Genomic DNA, 18,870 nt, shown 5'->3' with positions numbered 1-18,870 from the left:
CACATGTGCACCTATACAAGTAGCGGCTGGAGTACATAGGTACCTACCTACATGTAGGCATCTGCACCTGCAATTACCTGGCATATGTAGCTCGGTACCAACATTGAACCAACCACCAGCCAGCTTCCAATCTATACCAGCATGCGTACATGTATCTTATTACTTTTATGCACGTTACATTATGTACTCGAACTTGCACCCCCCAAACCTCAAAGCACCCCATACCTTAGGTACCTATCAGAAATAAAACGAGAGGGTACAGAGACGGGTGACACACGACATATTATTCATACAATTCCGTCTAACAAAGTAGATTGGATCCAACTTTCTTTTCTTTCCTGACCTTCTTGTCTATTGTCTATTGTCTATTGTCTATTGTCTATTATTCAATTCACCTCGGCATCACTTTGACAGTCTTGTCGCATCCCACCGCCACCTTCTTTGGCTTCAAATGCTTTGGTAGATTTATAGTGGGTAACAAGGACGAACTAACCGTCTGGCCGGCCGCCTGCTTGTGCGCGCCTCTGTACTACTGTACTACTACGCTGTATCATTATTCACCCCCTTGGCCCTTGGTGGACGACGATCACAGCCAAACTAAATAATATCTAACATCACAATCTCGCTTTCGAGAGCCCGTCGGGTGGAAACTGGGCACACAAGTAAACAAATACAACCCTCCCGACAACTTCTGCCGAAACTTCATATTAGTCCAGCCTATTTGCAGCCATTGCTTTACCTATTATATTCGATACATTCGACGAACACGCGACACCACCAAGCCATTCGTCTTATCAATTAACTTATTTTTTACGCTTCCTAGTAAATACTACTTCGCTTCACGATATCCCCGACGATTACTTAGCAACTACACGCCAAAACCACGCCAAATTGATGGTTTATCATCTAGACACATGTTGGTATACCCCGCGAAATCACGGCCGACGATGGAGAACGATGCACATAATGAAGGCTCCCGACGACGGGATCGCATAATGGGGAAGCTGTTTGGCAGTAGCAGTGTTGTCAGGGACAAAAAATTGTCCAACGAAGAGAGTGCAAACGAAATATCCGACTTTCTTGGTCACTCAGACCGACTGACCGTTTCTCACCCCGTTCCTCAGCCGTCAACTTTTCCTAGGGGTCCACCATCTCTGGCTCTTGATACGTCCAAAGCCAGCCGTTTCCCGCAAACTCTAGGGGTCGAGAACGAATCCCAACAGCGGGCACGATCACGCAGCCCTTCCCGACCGAAGAAAAACAAAGGGCTCGTTGTCCGGTTCGCCGATAATTACCCCGAGATCATTGGCGAAGGAGGTGACGAGTGCGAGACTGCCGTTGCCGAGATCGGTAGGAGGAAGAGATCTAAATCTACACCAGTCTCGGCACCGATACCGCCTACGAAAGAAGGCCATGAATATGCCAGGCAAGTTGGGGCATTTCAAGAAGCACAGAAGAAGGAAGACGAATTTATACCTGGCCCTATACGCCGGACCCAGACAGGCTTTTCCATGATCTCAGATGTTCGGTTGGAGGAGCCGGGGCCTGCCCCTATTCCTAATTCATCGCCACCTAAGCCTCGTGCCGTTCCTGCAGGCGAATCCCAGTCTCGTTTCTTAGGTGCCAGTATCCAAAAGGATGAAAACCGCCGCTCATTTATCGAGATCCACCAGCAGGAGCAACGGCAGGCTGAAGGAATGGCGTTTGCAGAAGCAACGCGATCTGCTAGCGCCAACTCTCACCACCAATGGGACGACCAGACTTCTTCACCCGAACCGGTCCGGGATACGCCGCCGCGCCTCAAGCAAAGTCAGGTACCGACCATGCAGGAGCCGACGCCACCTCCGGAGAGAGCCTTGTCTCACCGGGACCAGTCTTCAGTATCGCCTTCGCTGCAAGATTCCATATCTTCGGTATTGAGAACTCAATCTACGAGAGCTCCCTTGCGGCCTTCACCCATACCGCAAGCATCATCGAAAAGTCCTTCCACCGCATCACCAGCATCCCCCTACCACGAACTACCTCCATCGCAAATCCAACCTTCTAATAGATCAGCTTTACCTCCTTTGCCTACTCATGATGCGCTGCCAGACTTCGACATGATACCCACTATGTCACGACGACCAGTGTCACCCGACGAAGTACGCGTCAGAACAACCCAAAACGCTGACAGCCCTACGTCCCTGTATTCAAACTCCGTTCATTCGACTCCCGATGTCTCTCACAAAGCAACACCGATTACGCGGAATCATTCACGTGGATTCCCACCTTCTCCAGAAAAAACTACTCGCAAGCTTCAAGAGGCGGTAGTTGCGCCTGACGTTGATGCACTAGAATTATTTATCATTCGTACTAAGCACTTGTACGAGTTGTTCCGTCTGCACGCGGAGCAATATAGGCCCCTGGGTACCTCCCGGCCTGACGATATGTGCCGCGCGGCTCTGTGGTGGTTCCTGAAGGGAAGAACAGCTCTGGAGACAATTATTAGAAGTCGTCCAGCAGACCCCGACGAGCCTCGCCTTCTCATAGCCAGGTATCAAGCCTATACGGACTTGGCAAAGGGGTACTGGCTATTAGAGCATGCCCTTCCCGAGATTGCGGAAGGCAAGTATAGCCCCGTAGATGGAGAATTGGGCGAAGTTAGGCAAGTTTTGACATCTAACTTGAGGAAACTGTCTGGGTCTATGAAGCGAAATGGTTTCCTACCGCCCGAGGAGCCTTTCCTCCCGCAGACAATGGACAAATCTATCTGGGTAGAGTACCCGGCCGTGAGCCAAGATATAGTCGCCCTTCTCAATGGAATCTGGGGCTCGGCTGTTGCCGCCGTAAATCAGCCAACTCGTTCTATGGAGGCGCTGGAAGCCCTCCCGATCGGCGATACTACTAAATATTTTAATTTTGGCCGCGTGATGACCAACGTATACTTCATGGAGCAGGGTATGGACTCGAGGCAGGCTTGCTTCCCTTGCATGTTGTCTGTTGTTCGATCGCAGAATGATCCCAACCTCAACTTCGTTATTGCTAGTCAAAACGGTTCCGTTTCTTTGCGGGTACAGACAGACAAGAATGCAGGTCTAACATGGCAAGATGTTAAATGGAGACCAGACTCTCACCAGTTGGATGTCAAGCTGCCTCGAGGCTTTATGCTTGTCATTGAATGCTCGCAGCAAGACTACCGGATGCTATGGAGCATGTACGACTTCAGCTCCAAAGTCCAATCTTACTTGTATCAGCGAAAGGATGAAGTCGTGAAGCATACTACCATTCTTCGCGGCTTTCACTATTTTGATGCTAACCCTCAAGGAAGGACGTTCCCTAAGGAGCCTATAGGACAATGCTCTATAGGGTTGTTCGAGAAACTCCTCAAGGAGAATAGTCCGACTGGACCCAGGACCTTCCACCGGGGTTTCCGACTCGCCGTGGTTACCGGGCCGAGAATACGGACGCTAAGCGGAGTAACTCATTTGTTCTCGCCACAACTTCCCGTCAAGTTCGCCCTATTACGGGGCGAGCAACGCGCCCCGGTCCTCCAACTGGATTTTAATGACGGGAAAGACAAAGGGCGGATGGTTTTGACGTTCGACGATGATCGAGAGCGCGAGATGGTATTGAAAATGATCACGGGGACATATGTCAACCAGGACGAGGACATTATCACAGAAGTCCCGTTGGAGGGTATGAACATATCAGACGGTGTCGGTGATACAAAGGGAGGCTTTCCGGCTATTCAACGCCTACCTTGGCAGCGTGCTCGTATCATCAACGATAAATACTCAGAAGTCCCGCCAACGGTATTGGCGGAGAAGCTCAGAGTTGAAATCGAATCGTTGGACAAAGGCGGAGTTGGTGTGGTTAGCACCATTACGGACCGAGTCAACGTTGCGCCTGGCGAGCTGAAGCTCAGGCTTGGTACCAAAGATATTCTGACGCTGCAGATTCTACGGCACGCACAGGTCGATCTGACTGTTTCCATACTAGAGAGCCTTGTACCTCGAGAATCACATCGCGAATTTCAGGGTTTGCAGAATACGATCCAGCGTGGGCCAACAGTGCGTACCTACAGGTTTCCGAGCTTTCGGGACTTGCATGCATTCCAAGCGGGGCTCACGGGATACTCGGTACTCTTCGACGGTATCGCTGCGAGTCTGAACATCTCACGGCGAAGGATGGTAGTACCCATCCACAAGAAATGGGAGGCTGGGACTACGCGAGTTCAGGTGGTGCAGCAAGAAAAGACGGTTCAACTGCTAGCATTTTTTGAAGATTGGCACCACGGACAATGCATGGGGTTCATACTCAAGGGAACCGACGTGTTCGAGTCGTTCAACCGAAACGGGAAAGCGGGCTTGAAACTAGCTGACGCCAAGTTCCCGTTGCCGAAGACTCCGCATGAAGGCGGTGACAAGACGGATGAGATGGCATTCCTGTGTCTGGACATGCCCGATTTTGCTGGCGAGCATGATGACATAACGATATTATTCGAGGATAGTTTTGGTAAGTTTAATCACGTCTTGAATTTGGGTTATTTTAGGGACTGACGCAATTATACAGAAAGAGATAGACTTTGTTCGGTTCTACCCGCGCCAGTCAAAGGGTCGCGCCTTAGTAGGGGAAAATGATGGAGTTCGGCACGATTGAACGAGAACATGATTCATGCAGATGGTCTGCATAAAGTTTGCACCGGAAGGGCGTTGAGTCCTGTAGTAATGCTATGTCAAGATACCCCCTGCGGTTATTCGGTTATTCGAGCAAAAGAGAGGTGCTCCCCGAGAGGCGCAAGGAAACACAATGGCAACAAAACGGCCTGGCCGACAATCGGCTTTTGCATCTAGACTTTGATTGTTGAAGACGGTTGGAACTGTCTGTACATATCTATTAAACTGAAAGCCGGGTTTGAACCTCGATAGAAAACCTCTGATTTTTATTAAAGACCTACCGACGCTCCAAGCTTTTGTATTGGTTGAAGGACTTGCTTATTTAGATGCCTAGTCTCGGCCGAAGTAGTGTAGATAAATGATTAGGTACACCAGTGCACCCACCCAATTGACGTACGTCATCGTTCCCCCCCCCCTCCCCCCTGAACCTCTTGGCCTCCAGCTTAGTGGATACTTTAGGTAGGTAACCTACCTAATCACCAATGCCTAAGATTTCCAACTGATTATTCGGGTAGTGAGCTGAATAGATGCATTCTACCCGTGGCGGATTGCTCACTATCCCTTGTTAGTTCACAAATCAGGCATCGTTATTTGTGCATGTTCAAAACTAGGCTGCTGTTGGCTTGATACCTATGTAATATGTATTTGCTCCCTCTTTTTTTTTCTTCCGTAGAACCTTTCCTTATAATCTATTCTTCCTGATTCTACCTTGGTTGTGTTAGGTTAGTGTCAGTGAGGTCATCGGTCAACCCCCTGTGCTTTAGGGGTAGGTTGAACCTACTAGGTTCAACTGTAAGTACAATACATACAAGGATCATTAATCGATAACAACCCGACAGCCTCTCCAGCGGTCTCCAGCGTGGGGAGGGGTACATACGGTATACTGTACATACTTTATGTAGGCTTACACAGCCCCGTCTAGGACCTTGGGGCAGGACTTACAGGCAAAGACTTACAGGCAAAGACTTACAGGCAAAGGCAGCGTTACCCTTCAGTTGCGACCCTTCCGGCCCTTTGTCGATATTGTTCGACAACCTTACCTGCAACATTCATTGCGGGCAAGCTTCTTTAAGGTTATATTTCCCCCCCTCTCCCTTATTAGGCGCATTCGATATAAAGAGAAATGCACGCGGGAAAGATCGCGTCGGGTCTGACCCGTCGTCGCCGGACGCAGTCGAATGCTAGTATGTAATGGTTTTTTCCTTCTGCTTCTTCTAAACGACGTATGGCGAGTTCGGACTGCATTTGCTTATTGGCGCATTGCACCCTTACTCTTTGCTGGATATTACCATTTGCTCTGTTGGGTATACTGGATCGCTGACACTTATGTCGCCGTTGGTAGGTAGTAGGTCGTCCGGGGATGGCGTCGATGACGATGACACCTCCATTATAGAGCCCGAGCAGGGCAACGGTGAGTTTATTCCATGTTTTGCGGGTTTGCGGGTTTGCGGGTTTACTACGACTAACGGAATGGCTTGGCCAGTCTTAACACATATTATCTCGCAACTGCGGCCTGGCGCTGATCTGAGCCGAGTTGTTCTGCCTACGTTTATTCTCGAACCCCGAAGTATGTTAGAACGGATCACCAAGTGCGTACTCCAAAAACATTATCTTACAGTCTGCTATGCAAAGCTATGCAAAGCTATGCAAAGGCTAACAATACAAAATTATAGCTTCATGTGCCACCCGGAAATGCTCCTCCCTATCCCTCATATCGAAGATCCGGTCGAACGTTTTGTCTCTGTCGTCAAATTTTATCTTAGCGGATGGCATATCAGACCACCGTATAGCTCCCCCAGCTTCTACCCCTAAGCCCACTCTATAAATCACCCGGTATTTACTAACATACGAAAATAGGGGAGTCAAAAAGCCTCTCAACCCGATCCTCGGCGAAGTCTTCTCGTGCTATTGGGACCTGCCTGACAATACCCGCGCCTACTACATCTCGGAGCAGACGTCGCATCACCCCCCTAAGTCGAGCTATTTTTACATGGCCCCCGAGCACCACATCCGCATCGACGGTACTTTAAAACCTAGGAGCAAGTTCCTAGGCAATTCAGCCGCAAGTCTTATGGAGGGAATCGCCGTGCTTACCCTAATGAATAGGGGTAAAAATCCTAAGCAAGGGGAAAGATAGTACGTGAGATCTACGAGGCTTTCGCACGAAACGTGAACTAAAAGTATCTCCATCTCTAGCTGGTTAACACAACCTAATATGTACGCGAGAGGAATCCTGTTTGGGAACATGAAATACGAACTAGGCGACCACAGTGTAGTGCGGTGTCCCGAGTTAGGCCTCACAGCTGACGTCGACTTTAAAACGAAGGGATGGGTCAGCGGTACGTACAATGCGATTGGCGGCACGATAAAGGACGAGAAGACCGGACAAGTGCTCTTCGAGCTGTCTGGTTTATGGAGTGAAGAGATGTTTGTCAAAGATGTTAGGGTGGGTAACTCGTAAAAGTGTTACCTCGTCGCTATCTAACGCTACATAGAACGGGCATAAGGATATGTTCTTCGACGCCCGAAAAGTTAAACCTTCGAAACCGCGCGTTCGACCGCTTGAGGAACAGGACGAGCGAGAGTCGCAAAAATTATGGTACAAAACAGCACAAGCAGTAAGGGACAGGAATCACGAGTTGGCGACGGACGAAAAGACCAAAGTCGAAGACCAGCAGAGAGAGGAAGCAGCGAAGAGAGCCGCTGCAGGCGTAGAGTGGCATCCGCGGCTGTTCCGAAGGGTAGACAAAGACTACGGCGGCACGGGCGAGGACATGGATCACTTAGAATGGATTATCAACGCTCATATGTGCGTGGCGCCCCCGTAGCCGACGGCCCTTTCGAGATATCAATACTAACCCTAGACCTAGCGATGCCACGACACCTGAGAAACAAGCCGAGCAGATCATGTCGATATACCCGGTCATACCCGGACAAAGGTCCTGTGACTGGAATATAATCCCGCCGGGCGGACATCCACACCCGTATCCTCAAGCGGCCGAGAAACAGGCACAGATCCCGGCTCCTCAAGGCGAGACGCAGGATCTAATCGACTTCGGCCAGAACGATACTAATACGCAAGCCCAGACAATGCATAATGCTCCCGCGTCACCGCCGCTCACCAAGACGGCTAGTCAAGAAATCGCCGCGATGCTGCAGTCGACGGGTCAAAAGGCGGAGAACGGCCCGCTGCTCGATTTCACAAGCGATTTGAAGAACAACCTGCCGCCGGCCAAGGGTAACTTGAGGAAGGAGGATTCCACAGATAGTAATAATACGTTCTTCGATGCCGAGGGGTGATTGGTCGATTGTATCAGTACAGCACATATAGTTCAGGGGGAAGTCGAGGAAAACACCAATGCTGTGCCCTCGCGATTACCCGTTGCTTTGGGGCTCCCTGCTTTGCTTCGCCTGGATTGAGCTGTTTTTGGCTGCGGGGTAGAGGGTTCATGAAGTTGAGTTGCATAATTATTGAGCAATTGGCTGTTTTGGCTGCTGGGTGGTTATTGGGTTGGTGGTGCATGAGCATGCTGCATGTAGGTATCTTGCTTTCTGGCAATAGGGGCAGGGTAGGGCAAACCACTAGGTTTAGAGCCGGTAGACCAGATATAGTACGAGGAAAAGGAAAAGGAGACCCTGTTTAATGAAGTTGATAAGCTACGTGGGCTTTACGTGCGGAATATCGTGACTTCTATCATGACAATAGGATTCAAGTGAACAGATAAAGGTAGACTAGACGTATTGTCTTGATTTAATCTTTCTGGGGCGGCTAATGAATCGAGTATTTTACATATGATTGCTCCGAGAGCCTTTTCCCTCCATTTCCACTTAAGCACAATACTTGTCTTAGGATCGAGAACCCGTAGGTAGGCAAACGATGCCGTTTCACGTATAATTGAGAACAGCCTATTTACTCACTCAGCATATCTTTTCCCTAATAATGCAGTGTTAACGCAGAGATAGAGAGACGAACCGGTCCAAGGGTATCTATCCCGAACCCTGCGTATTTCTGACGCGGGCGCGTCTCGTCTCGTCTCCTAGTATTAATAGACCGCACTCATGCTTGTGCTGCCACTTCTCCATCTCCTAGCTTCCTTCTTTGTCTCGATCGGGTACTAACTTCGCTCTCTCATAAACAAGAATCTCAGCCTCAGCCTCAGCCTCAGCCTCGGGGAAACGATCGATCTCTGCCCCCCCCTCCGGCCCCGTCTTAGTAGTAAATAGATAGTACAACACAACAACAACAACAATAACAATAATAACAATAACAACAACAACATCCTGGCTTAATACCGCTTCCGCGTGGGCTCCGGGCTGGGGCTACGACTAACGCTCTTGGCGTCGCGGCCCCTCATCTTGAGCCACTTCTTGGTGGAGAGGGTGAGCTCGCGCTCGAGCTCTGGGGAGGGGTTCTTGCGGTGGATGAAGTTGCAGAAGCCGCCGCGGACGCAGCCCTCGCCGCTGTTGAGGCGGCAGCAGGCCTCCCTGAAGTCGGTGACGGGGCTGAGCTCGCAGTAGACGGGGCGGCCGGCGTACCAGCGGGAGTTGAGCTCGTCGCAGGCCTTCTGGGCCGAGTCCTCGTACTTGAAGCGCGCGTACACGTTGCCGACCAGGTGGTCGTTGGTGTTGTCGCACACGACGAGCTCCTCGAGCTCGCCGTACCGGCACAGCTCGCACCACAGGTCCTCGTAGAAGGCGTCGAAGTGGTTCGCACACTGCTCCGGCGTCAGCCGCGCCCGCGTGTCGTGCGCCGGGTTCTGGTACAGCGACGGCAGCAGGATCGTCTGCGAGTACGACGGCTTGACGTGCTTCCTGCTGCAGCGGTCGCCGTGGCGGCACGCGCCGATCTTGTAGTAGAAGGAGCAGTTGACTTTGTCCTGCTCCGTGCCGAAGATGGAGGCGAGGAAGTTGGCCATTTTGATGGGTGGGTGGCCGGGTGGGTGTGTTTGTTGATTGCTTTATTTTTATTATTTTTATTTTGTACCTTTTTCCCCCCCTCCGAATTGATTGATAGCGGATGAGTATTTGATTACCGAGGATCGAGGATGGGCTAGTCGAGGGAGGATATTTGAATTGTCGCGTTCCTTTGACGATGATCGCGACGATTGATCGGTTGGTTGGATGTTGTATTTGAGAGGCGAGATTTCCAACGAGTCTGGCAGTAGGAAACGCTGCAACGGAAGATAAAGTTTAGAGCTTGAAGTTAAGTGGAGCCGGAATGCAGGTTACAACACAACCAAAGGCTTGGCAGTAACAAGGCTGGCCAATCATAGTATGATAAGGTACACACCTATGAGCTTACCTAGGTAGGTACCTAAGGTAGGTCACTCGCCACATCTAGATACTTCCACAGCCACATTAGCCCGGATAACAAGATTAGGTAATCAGCCTCACCCGAAAGTTCATTCCGTAAACCCCTTAACTATACTATATTAGAGAGATGATATGAAATAACTAAAGTCTAAAAAATATGCTATCCTCGTTTTCCTGTAGATCGATATAGTTGATTCATGTTATGTATAGGTTATAGGGTGCAGCATAAGCAAAGTGTTATTATAATAATTAAACTAAACATATTTTCTTATAAGATACCCTAGTAAACATCGTCGTGTTAAACGTCTCTATTCAACCCCATACTCCGTACGAATCTAAGATGGCGGCGCTGTATATACTAGCCAATTATTCAAAAACGCTGCCTCCCTATCCCCTATCCCGGGACGCTGGTGTCCATTCCCCGTATACCCATTGAAGTGTGTGCGCGTCGCGGCATGTGCGTTCTATAGTGCTGAATGAAAATAATATTGATAAGCATTTTTAGTCTGAATGGTGGTGCTGCTGAAATCTGTTCGGCCGGTGAAGCAGCCAAGAAAATGAGGACCTTGGCGGCCCGGTGACATGGGCTATCGCGCAAGTACCCGACATGTTGTTGAATATGAATGGGCGCCCACGCCGATTAGGGCGGATCAAGATACTGCACTTGTTCCGAACTTTGCCCCCATCGTGGGACACGTGTAACATATACACGATACCGAATATCGGCAGTGATTGTCTAGACGATTTTATATACCCTCTTCGCGATCATAAAGCAGCCAAGGCCGAATAGTAGCAGCCCTGCGGTAATGGCGAAGAACCACTTCAGGTCGCCCTCGTACTCCTGACCTGGGACCCAGACGTTCATACCCCAAAGACCGGTGATGATATTCATAGGCAGAACGATAGTACCGAGGACAGTCAGTTTGCCTAGAACATCGGCGGTCTGCTCCTGCCGTTCATTCATGCGGATACTGATTTGTGCGATGTAATTGGCATGGCAACGGGCGAGAATCCTGCTCAGGTTAGTTGTAATTGCAAAAGGGGGGGGGCCAAAGGATTAACACTCACATTTCATAATGACTAAGGTTGGCCGTCATAGTCACGATATGATCTTGGATATCGCCAAGGTACAGCCCGATTTCGGATCGCGGAGCAACCTCCCAGTGCTCGTTACAGCGCTTTGCAAACCCTTTAATGACATCCGCCTTGTTTCCAAGAAGTCGGTATAAAGTCATAACCTTCTTCCTGCAGTCGCCGACGCGACGGAGCATATCTCCGCCGTTATCCGCATTCGCCTCGGTGCCTTTCTCGCCGTCTCTCTGCCTTTTCTCGTCAGACGACAAAGAAGGATCGGAGGGAGAATGGAACTGCAAGATTCTGTCGTCAATGTCGTCCACTTCTTCCTCGATGGTCTGGATGAGAGGGAGGTAAACGTCCGTGATGTCATCGATAATTGCATAGCTGATCCAGTCTGCGCTGAGGATCATAAAATCTTTAAGCTGGCGAACCCTGCGTCGAACATTTGCCGGGTGCGGGGTCTGGCTGAAATGAAACGAGATTACACCTTCGCGGAAAACCACGACGTACATGTTGACCGGCTCGAGGTGATTCTCTGATTCGGCGTCCTGATCGAAAGACCTGTAATTGACGAAGTAGTAGTGTCGAAATAGTTCAACCTTCTCACGTTGTTCCTGGAGCATGATATCCTCCGAGGTTAGAGGATGAATCCCGAACGCTTTGGCGAGCACCTTCATCTCCGATTCGGTGGGGCTCAAGACATCCAACCACCATACGGGACGTTCGCCGTATCGAGGCTGCTTCGCCCCGTTTGGAAGAGGTGATTTGACGCCGGAGAATGGGGACTTGGACCGGAATGGGCTGGGGTCACCCGAATGATTTCTAGAGGAATTCGCAGACGTCGAGATTTGTTGTCTAGAAGCTGCACCTGGATTAAGATCAGATGTTGTGAAATTTGGTGTGAAAGATGGCTGGCGAGAGAGTCCTCTGGTAGTTGCGGCGCCGTTTCTGGTTAAATTTGGAGCCTGGGCGAGAGGCCCATCATCGTCGTCATCGTCATCATCAGATGAATCGGATAGTATTGGAGGATCTGGGAGAAAAAGTTCCTTGAAGCCTGCGTCTGGTTGAACAAGCTCCGATATGCTCTGACTGTGGATCGTGCTTTGAAACTCCTCATTGAAGTAAGTGAATCGATACGGAGCATCTTCCTCTATTCGATACCACCCCTTATGGATCGGCCGCAACCTGCCGTTCACCAATTGTGGTTCCGTGATTTTCTTCATTCGCCTTTCTTCGCTACGATCCTCCTTCTCGATCCGGGACCACTCTTCGAGGATGGCCAAATCCGGCCACTTGTTTCGTCTTCTGCGTCGGGCCCGAATACTGCGGCTGTCGCGAGCTTGTTGGGCGTCCTCGTCGGCCAATTCTGACATCCCCTCTTGAGGAAAGCAGACATCCTCCTGTGCCTGCAGTGCAATTGTATGGCGTCTCTCAAAGGGGGAATGGTCGCGAAGCGGGTCGTCGTTCGATTCCAGTATGCTATCGGGGCGAGTTGCATCCTCTGCAAGATCATCTCTCATCAAGATATCCCCAAAGCTCATATCCAGGGGATCTGAAGGCCCGAGCGTAGGCGTTCCGGGAATGGATGGTGGATAGTTGATATTATATTTATCAGATGGTGTCACGGGAACCATTTGGGATTTCTTTCCCGATCTGCTAGAACCGGGACGACTGACGGATGTATCGTTCTTTCGCCGTCCATCTCCTGACCCGTAGCCTCGCGAAGAGCTAAGATCCTGTCGCGAGGAGCTAGATAATAAAGGTACGGTCTCGTTATCATTCTCATCCACTTCCTCCACTTCCTCGTGATCGTGGCTCTGACTACTCTGCATGATACGCGATCGGCTTGATTGCGGCATGTGAAGGGAAGCCGTGAGGGTGGAAGGTCGTCGTGGGCGAGGATATTGATGCTCCCTGTATTAAATTAGTTATGGTGCTATGGTGCTATGATGGATATAAATTGAAGGCGGTAACAAACCTGTGGTCGAGAAGAGCTTCGCTGTCGATGCTTGTGTTACTTAGGTTCCTCCCACGCATGTAGAAACCGGCCCTGTTACCGCTGTGACTGGATGCAGGTATAGCTTGATCTGGAATGTTTTCTGGGGGAGCAGCAAATGACTTCCGTCTCGCTTTCTTGTGCTTTCGTCCTGCACGATGCTTTTTCTTGGGTGTTTGGTTGGTTGATGCCGTCGCATTGGAAGAGATCGAGGGGTCAGCAGGTGCGCGAGAGGAACCGACAATAGGAAACTGATTGCTAGACATAACGGCGGATATGCATTCTCGTTGTAAAAAGTGTAATAAGAAATTGGTTGTTTGGCAACAAAAACTCGGGGATGAAGTCGAGGTCAAGTTTTCATAAGCGAAGAGAGAATTGGGGGGGGAGATTTGAAGCTAGAGCTTAGCTCTTCTGAGTTCTTTAGCACATTCTTAGCACATCCCTCGGTGGTGATGTCAACGGAAGTAGGCGGGTACCTATACCTAGGCGTGCAGAATGCCAACCCTGCAAGATAAGCCTTGGTAACTTCCAATTTGGTCGAGAACATTAAGTGGGTAAGGTAACTTTACATAATCCGTAAAGGGCTTGCATTATGCCGAATGTATAATATTAGCACTATGTATGTACATACCTAGCTTGACACAAATTGTCAAATGCTGCTTTATGTAGGTACACGTACCTAACCACCTAACCTAATGTGCAGCCTGCATGATATAAAACTGCGTTACATTTGGGGTTTGGGATTTTAACGATTGTAAAAGACGGCATTGCTTTGTTCGTTTCGGTTCGTCTTGTTCTTCTATCGACTTGCAGGCAATAGATTATAATATTCCGGTAGAACCAAGATACTAGTATTATGCTATCTAGTGTAATCAAACATAGGAAACATATCATTGTAATTGGGGTCATATCCAGAGTTCGTATTAGGTCCAAGATTAAATAACGGCAACTCATCATTGTGGGACTGGAATAATCCGTATGGAACTACGAGAACCGGAGGCCGAGAGACCGTGTTCTACGAACCAGAATACGAAAGAGTAAATTATTGAAAGCTAAAGCATATGTTCTAGGTACGACGCCGAAATATATCCGTTGAACTTTTAGTGCCACTCTATTACGAAACATGTGTACAAGTTTAGCTCTCGAGATGAATAGAAACCCAGTATTGGATGTGTTCATATCGTAGATTTAGTATTCGGCACTGCGTTATCGTCAACGCCAAATCTTAGTCTCCTGTGGCACACCAATAGCGTTATTACATACAGTGCGTAGTACCAGCCCTACTCCCTCAAGATAGGGCGCGATGCCTTGTGTTCCGAATGCCTTTGTACCTGAACCGTAACCTGAACGCCAACTTGAACTGTCCGTGGGGTATGAGAAAATTGACAGAAAATGACTATATCTCATGGCTACCAAGGTGCCTAGCGTCTTTGGGCCATCATCCCCGCTCTTAGAGTCAAAATCTGTTGGCGCTCCGCCTCGGGAAGCTGATCGATCATCTCTTGTGATAAGTTCATGACTGCCTGCATTAGGGCCTCCGTATCCTGCTGCGGTGCCATGGCCGGCGCGCTAGCTGTAGGAGGCGCATATCCAGGCTGAGCAGTTGCTGCAGCAGGCGGCGCATACGGTGCAGCGACTGGGGGTGTGACCGTCGTGGCGCCCGTGTAGGCGGGGGGATACCCGGGTACGGATTGTTGAACTGGGGGCGGTGCAGCCGAAGAATCGACAACAGAATGTATAGCTTCGGGGGAGACAAGACCCATTAATAATAGAGCTTGGAAGATAGCGTAAGATAGCTGTGGCGCCTGCTGTAGTAGTTCCGTCGCGCGGCCTGGGTCGGTCGTTGCTAGAGATTTCATCTGAGAGAGAATATCGAGAAGCTGGCTGGGGGGTAGAGTGTTGAGCGTTCTAGAGATAGCATCGGTAGCGCTCACTCCAGCAGGCAACTCTTTTCCGGGTGGGAGAGGGGGTAGTGAGCCCGCGGGAACAGCCTGAGGGACGATATACGAAGCGCCATTTGCGGGCTGGCCAGTAGTCGTGGATGCGCTGTTAGAGTCATCGCCATCGACTCGACCTTCCGTACTGTAGTCGACACGGAGCTTCCGTCCCATGATTTCGTAATCGTTTAGGTTGCGAACTGCTGAGGCTGCCGAGTCTAGAACGAGAAATAGTAAGCATGGGCACAGTGTACAATCCTAGTAGAGCCCAAGATCTTACCTGCGTCGGGGTACTCTGCAAATCCAAAGCCCTTGGGCCGACCGGTATCACGATCATAAACGAGACGGAAGTTTAGGACTTTGCCAGCAGTGCTGAAGATGTCGGTGATCTGCTCTTCCGATAATCCATAGGGAATGTTTCCGACGAAGACGACACGCGACGGTTGCTTTGTCGACATTGTTGTCGAAAGTGACTCACAGATGAGAGTCGAAGGAGAGTTGTAATATAATGGAGTGAAAGGGAGAAGAAGAGGCTGCCGATAAACCAATTGGCTCAGTTACGAAAGTGAATTGGTTTGGTTCGGACCAAGCACAAGGATAAGGTCTGCGTCGTAGCTTTGAGGATCGACGTTTTTGGTTATCGATAAAGCCTATGTAGAAGTCGCGGTCACTAATGCTAACGCGAGCACGGGCCGCTTACAAGTGTACCTAGGTCCATGTATTTCAGCTCCATTAAGCCTTACGGTCTTAGGTCATGGTAAAAACTGCAACATCGGAGGGGAAAAAAGCCGGAACACGATTGGTTAGAGTTAAGAGCTTCCAGATCTTTTCAATGTTCTAACACCACATCCTCATTTGTCACTACATCACCAACGAAACCACCACCATTCCCATTTGACATCGCATAACCCTGCCCAAGATGTCGCGTTCTCCAATGGACGACTATGTGGAGAGGATGCGATCGATGGTGCGCCAGAACCGAGGTGGATTTCCTGGTGGTCGCCCTCCTCCCGGTGCGGGTATGGCAGTAGCAGCTGTCGGCTTAATTGGTGGTGGGATTTTTCTGCTGCAGAACTCTCTATTCAACGTCGACGGTGGTCACCGAGCTATCAAGTACCGGAGAATAAGTGGTGTCAGCAAGGAAATCTACACTGAAGGTTAGTCCGGCCTGTCCGGGTTCCTAACTTCTGTCGTACTATATAAAATGCCATGCTCACACGACTACCTATAGGAACTCACATTATGATCCCTTGGTTTGAGACTCCGATAACTTACGACGTACGAGCGAAACCGAGAAATGTTTCGTCTCTTACCGGCACCAAGGATTTACAGATGGTTAACATTACTTGTCGTGTGCTCTCCCGACCTAGCATCGAGGCGCTCCCGCAGATTTACAGGACGCTCGGACAGGACTACGATGAGCGAGTTCTGCCTTCTATCGTGAATGAGGTTCTAAAGAGCGTGGTAGCACAGTTCAATGCTAGCCAGCTGATCACGCAACGAGAGAACGTTGCTAGACTGGTTCGAGACAACCTGTCGAGGCGAGCTGCACGATTCAACATCTTATTAGATGACGTTTCTCTTACGGTACGTTAGGGGTGCTCGAATGAGGGCAGAATATTAATTTACTAATTTTTGTTGTTAGCACCTTGCTTTCTCCCCGGAGTTTACTGCCGCGGTTGAAGCGAAGCAGGTAGCGCAGCAGGAAGCTCAGAGGGCGGCCTTCGTCGTCGACAAGGCGAGACAAGAGAAGCAGGCCATGGTCGTTAGGGCGCAGGGTGAAGCACGATCAGCAGAGCTTATTGGAGAGGCAGTCAAGAAGAGCAAGGCGTACCTCGAGTTGAAGAAGATCGAAAACGCAAGAGTCATTGCCGCCCAATTGCAAGAAGCAGGTGGCAGAAACAGACTGCTACTCGACTCAGAAGGTCTTGGCCTAAATGTGTTTAGCGATGACCGTAACAGCAAGTAACAGGGACGAGCGGCCAGGAGTAGCTAAAATCTCCACTGTATGTTTAAAATAATACTTGTAAAATACGGATTTACGAGTGCGTCCTGCTTTATAGCCTCAGGCTTCGATGAGAAAAACAGCTTAGTGTTTACGCATACAACGATTTGCTATATTCAAACTACATCATAAGATGTTCTGAACCGACCCCACTCGGCTTACACATGAACGGGGAGCATTTTATAGGAGTGTGAATATGATTACTCACTTACCTTAGGTAGTCGTTCATGTTGGTAAACATGTTGGTATTCGAAATTAAGAGTTTGATCTGCTTAACTTAAGTGAAACATTTAGATATACGATACGGGCACTTACATAGAATAAACACATAAGTACATGTACCAGCCATGGGTCCATTGAGTGAGTGTGCAAGTTGAAAGCTGCTTCAGGTGGGGTACATACCTACCTTATAAGCCCCACATGCCCAGGTAGACACCCCACTATGCCCGAGTACCTCTTTCTCTCTCGTCACTTATCATTAACCAACCATACTAGACGCAACTGTCGACGTCTTATTCCTCCTTTCTCTCGTCCTACACATACACATACACATACGCTGCCGCTTACCCGCAGAGACAACATCCTCAAAACTACTTACTTCTAAATCTAAACCCCCAGGCCACCACCCTCCAACACCACCAAGATGATGATCAAGTACGTCGCCCTTCTCTTCTTCGGCACCGCGCCCGTGAGGCCGGACGGACGGAGCTAACAACCGGCGCAGAGTGAGAACCCTTACGGGCAAGCTGATCTCGCTCGATGTCGAGCCTACCTCCAAGGTACGCTGGCCTATTTTATCTCTTCTTCGTTAGGTTAGGATGCTAACTATATATCTCACCCCCCCCTAGATCGAGGATGTCAAGAAGAAGGTCGAGGAGAAGGAGGGAATCACACCCGATCAGCAGCGACTTATCTACGGCGGAAAGCAACTGTACGTCCTCCTATCCTCTCGATATCCCGACTACTAGTTCATATACCCCCCCCCCCTCCCCCCCCCCCTCTACGCAAACAGTTATAGCTAATCCCACGCGATGCACCCAGACACGACCAGTTAACCATGACGGATGCCGCCATCGTTCCCGACGCAACTCTACACTTAGTCTTGACCCTGCGTGGCGGCTGCTGCTAGACACCCCCTCCGATCCGAACTCTGGATTCCAAACCCCCAACTCCCAGCCACGTATTCTGTCATACTGCGCCCTCGATACCCAGGCAGCCATCACACCTCCTACTTCTCAAGCTAGAGTCTGCAGCAGTACCGGCAGGGATGACAAGGTCTACGACGGCGTTTATGCGGGGAATTATTAATAGTGCTGCCGTCGGCAAAGATCGTGGACAAGCCTGCGCATATTGGAACTTATGCTCCCTGCTGTTACGGAAGACTCCTGTTCCACTAAGTAGACTTGGCATCGCGGAATTGCCGCTAATACATAGACCATAAGTACGCGGACCCACGCGCCTAGAAGTAGCGTTCCGAATTAAGATGAATTACATGAATCTTGACTACTGATCTAGCTGTGACAGCACCAGAGGAATTCTTAGAGGCGGTGTTTACTAAGTCTCGACTGTAATTTACGATAAGTATATGTAGTAGTATGGTTTACGTTACGTAGACACAAAGATAGGCCTAGCTTTTAAAACCCAATGCGCTTTATTATAAATCACTGCATGTCTATAAAGCCCATGGCTCATGGACTAAATGCAAACGCAACACATCTCATCCATTACTTCCCTTCCGTGGTAGTATATATCCATCCTCCTACTGCCGGGCCATATGCATGCCAGCCTCGGATGCCGTAATATCAAGAGATGATGAGCATCAATATTATACCCAGTAACTGGCCTTCTCTGTTTCCTTGAAATAAAGAGAAGCAAATCCGCAACGCA

The 18,870-nt window shown here is 49.7% G+C and overlaps 7 protein-coding genes across 7 annotated transcripts; 4 read left to right on the top strand and 3 right to left on the bottom strand.

Moving 5' to 3' along the window:
* Positions 1 to 347: 347 nt before the first annotated feature.
* On the top strand, positions 348 to 5,065 carry F4813DRAFT_376061 (uncharacterized protein). The gene is made up of 2 exons (XM_049245078.1): positions 348 to 4,494; positions 4,552 to 5,065. The coding sequence occupies exons 1-2, from the start codon at positions 915 to 917 to the stop codon at positions 4,617 to 4,619; spliced, it is 3,648 nt and encodes a 1,215-aa protein (XP_049095013.1). The 5' UTR covers positions 348 to 914; the 3' UTR covers positions 4,620 to 5,065.
* On the top strand, positions 5,066 to 8,375 carry F4813DRAFT_376055 (uncharacterized protein). Its single transcript, XM_049245077.1, has 9 exons — positions 5,066 to 5,553; positions 5,606 to 5,839; positions 5,998 to 6,066; positions 6,139 to 6,244; positions 6,329 to 6,439; positions 6,513 to 6,791; positions 6,852 to 7,101; positions 7,151 to 7,464; positions 7,526 to 8,375. Exons 2-9 carry the CDS (start codon positions 5,779 to 5,781, stop codon positions 7,953 to 7,955), a joined length of 1,620 nt encoding a protein of 539 aa, XP_049095012.1. The 5' UTR covers positions 5,066 to 5,553; positions 5,606 to 5,778; the 3' UTR covers positions 7,956 to 8,375.
* Positions 8,376 to 9,945, bottom strand: F4813DRAFT_376029 (putative splicing factor U2AF 23 kDa subunit). The gene has a single exon (XM_049245076.1). It carries the CDS (start codon positions 9,569 to 9,571, stop codon positions 8,942 to 8,944), a length of 630 nt encoding a protein of 209 aa, XP_049095011.1. The 5' UTR covers positions 9,572 to 9,945; the 3' UTR covers positions 8,376 to 8,941.
* A 128-nt stretch (positions 9,946 to 10,073) lies between these two features.
* On the bottom strand, positions 10,074 to 13,468 carry F4813DRAFT_283512 (cora-domain-containing protein). The gene is made up of 3 exons (XM_049240518.1): positions 13,024 to 13,468; positions 11,037 to 12,959; positions 10,074 to 10,981 (listed from the first exon to the last, which is right to left on the bottom strand). The coding sequence occupies exons 1-3, from the start codon at positions 13,305 to 13,307 to the stop codon at positions 10,705 to 10,707; spliced, it is 2,484 nt and encodes an 827-aa protein (XP_049095010.1). The 5' UTR covers positions 13,308 to 13,468; the 3' UTR covers positions 10,074 to 10,704.
* An 873-nt stretch (positions 13,469 to 14,341) lies between these two features.
* F4813DRAFT_283480 (hinge domain of cleavage stimulation factor subunit 2-domain-containing protein) lies at positions 14,342 to 15,788 on the bottom strand. The gene is made up of 2 exons (XM_049240517.1): positions 15,259 to 15,788; positions 14,342 to 15,196 (listed from the first exon to the last, which is right to left on the bottom strand). The coding sequence occupies exons 1-2, from the start codon at positions 15,434 to 15,436 to the stop codon at positions 14,463 to 14,465; spliced, it is 912 nt and encodes a 303-aa protein (XP_049095009.1). The 5' UTR covers positions 15,437 to 15,788; the 3' UTR covers positions 14,342 to 14,462.
* F4813DRAFT_283456 (band 7 family-domain-containing protein) lies at positions 15,668 to 17,093 on the top strand. The gene is made up of 3 exons (XM_049240516.1): positions 15,668 to 16,135; positions 16,210 to 16,565; positions 16,624 to 17,093. The coding sequence occupies exons 1-3, from the start codon at positions 15,898 to 15,900 to the stop codon at positions 16,945 to 16,947; spliced, it is 918 nt and encodes a 305-aa protein (XP_049095008.1). The 5' UTR covers positions 15,668 to 15,897; the 3' UTR covers positions 16,948 to 17,093.
* A 305-nt stretch (positions 17,094 to 17,398) lies between these two features.
* F4813DRAFT_376021 (uncharacterized protein) lies at positions 17,399 to 18,480 on the top strand. The gene is made up of 4 exons (XM_049245075.1): positions 17,399 to 17,637; positions 17,708 to 17,762; positions 17,832 to 17,914; positions 18,025 to 18,480. The coding sequence occupies exons 1-4, from the start codon at positions 17,627 to 17,629 to the stop codon at positions 18,110 to 18,112; spliced, it is 237 nt and encodes a 78-aa protein (XP_049095007.1). The 5' UTR covers positions 17,399 to 17,626; the 3' UTR covers positions 18,113 to 18,480.
* The last annotated feature ends 390 nt before the right edge of the window (positions 18,481 to 18,870 follow it).

This window comes from Daldinia decipiens (assembly GCF_022478715.1).
Source record: "Daldinia decipiens strain CBS 113046 unplaced genomic scaffold F4813scaffold_54, whole genome shotgun sequence".
Classification (NCBI taxonomy): Eukaryota; Fungi; Ascomycota; class Sordariomycetes; order Xylariales; family Hypoxylaceae; genus Daldinia; species Daldinia decipiens.
This window is presented reverse-complemented; position numbering and strand designations above follow the sequence as displayed.

Bases quoted from the DNA above. Each gene is read 5' to 3' on its own strand.
- F4813DRAFT_376061 (XM_049245078.1), top strand. From the start codon at position 915: ATGTTGGTATACCCCGCGAAATCACGGCCGACGATGGAGAACGATGCA. The intron at 4,495-4,551 runs GTAAGTTTAATC...GCAATTATACAG, and splicing joins ATTATTCGAGGATAGTTTTG to AAAGAGATAGACTTTGTTCG.
- F4813DRAFT_376055 (XM_049245077.1), top strand. From the start codon at position 5,779: ATGCACGCGGGAAAGATCGCGTCGGGTCTGACCCGTCGTCGCCGGACG. The intron at 6,792-6,851 runs GTACGTGAGATC...CTCCATCTCTAG, and splicing joins CCTAAGCAAGGGGAAAGATA to CTGGTTAACACAACCTAATA. The intron at 7,102-7,150 runs GTGGGTAACTCG...AACGCTACATAG, and splicing joins TGTTTGTCAAAGATGTTAGG to AACGGGCATAAGGATATGTT.
- F4813DRAFT_376029 (XM_049245076.1), bottom strand. From the start codon at position 9,571: ATGGCCAACTTCCTCGCCTCCATCTTCGGCACGGAGCAGGACAAAGTC.
- F4813DRAFT_283512 (XM_049240518.1), bottom strand. From the start codon at position 13,307: ATGTCTAGCAATCAGTTTCCTATTGTCGGTTCCTCTCGCGCACCTGCT. The intron at 12,960-13,023 runs GTTTGTTACCGC...AATTTAATACAG, and splicing joins GAAGCTCTTCTCGACCACAG to GGAGCATCAATATCCTCGCC. The intron at 10,982-11,036 runs GTGAGTGTTAAT...TAACCTGAGCAG, and splicing joins AACCTTAGTCATTATGAAAT to GATTCTCGCCCGTTGCCATG.
- F4813DRAFT_283480 (XM_049240517.1), bottom strand. From the start codon at position 15,436: ATGTCGACAAAGCAACCGTCGCGTGTCGTCTTCGTCGGAAACATTCCC. The intron at 15,197-15,258 runs GTAAGATCTTGG...TTCTCGTTCTAG, and splicing joins TGCAGAGTACCCCGACGCAG to ACTCGGCAGCCTCAGCAGTT.
- F4813DRAFT_283456 (XM_049240516.1), top strand. From the start codon at position 15,898: ATGTCGCGTTCTCCAATGGACGACTATGTGGAGAGGATGCGATCGATG. The intron at 16,136-16,209 runs GTTAGTCCGGCC...GACTACCTATAG, and splicing joins CAAGGAAATCTACACTGAAG to GAACTCACATTATGATCCCT. The intron at 16,566-16,623 runs GTACGTTAGGGG...TTTTGTTGTTAG, and splicing joins TAGATGACGTTTCTCTTACG to CACCTTGCTTTCTCCCCGGA.
- F4813DRAFT_376021 (XM_049245075.1), top strand. The intron at 17,763-17,831 runs GTACGCTGGCCT...ACCCCCCCCTAG, and splicing joins ATGTCGAGCCTACCTCCAAG to ATCGAGGATGTCAAGAAGAA. The intron at 17,915-18,024 runs GTACGTCCTCCT...CGATGCACCCAG, and splicing joins ATCTACGGCGGAAAGCAACT to ACACGACCAGTTAACCATGA.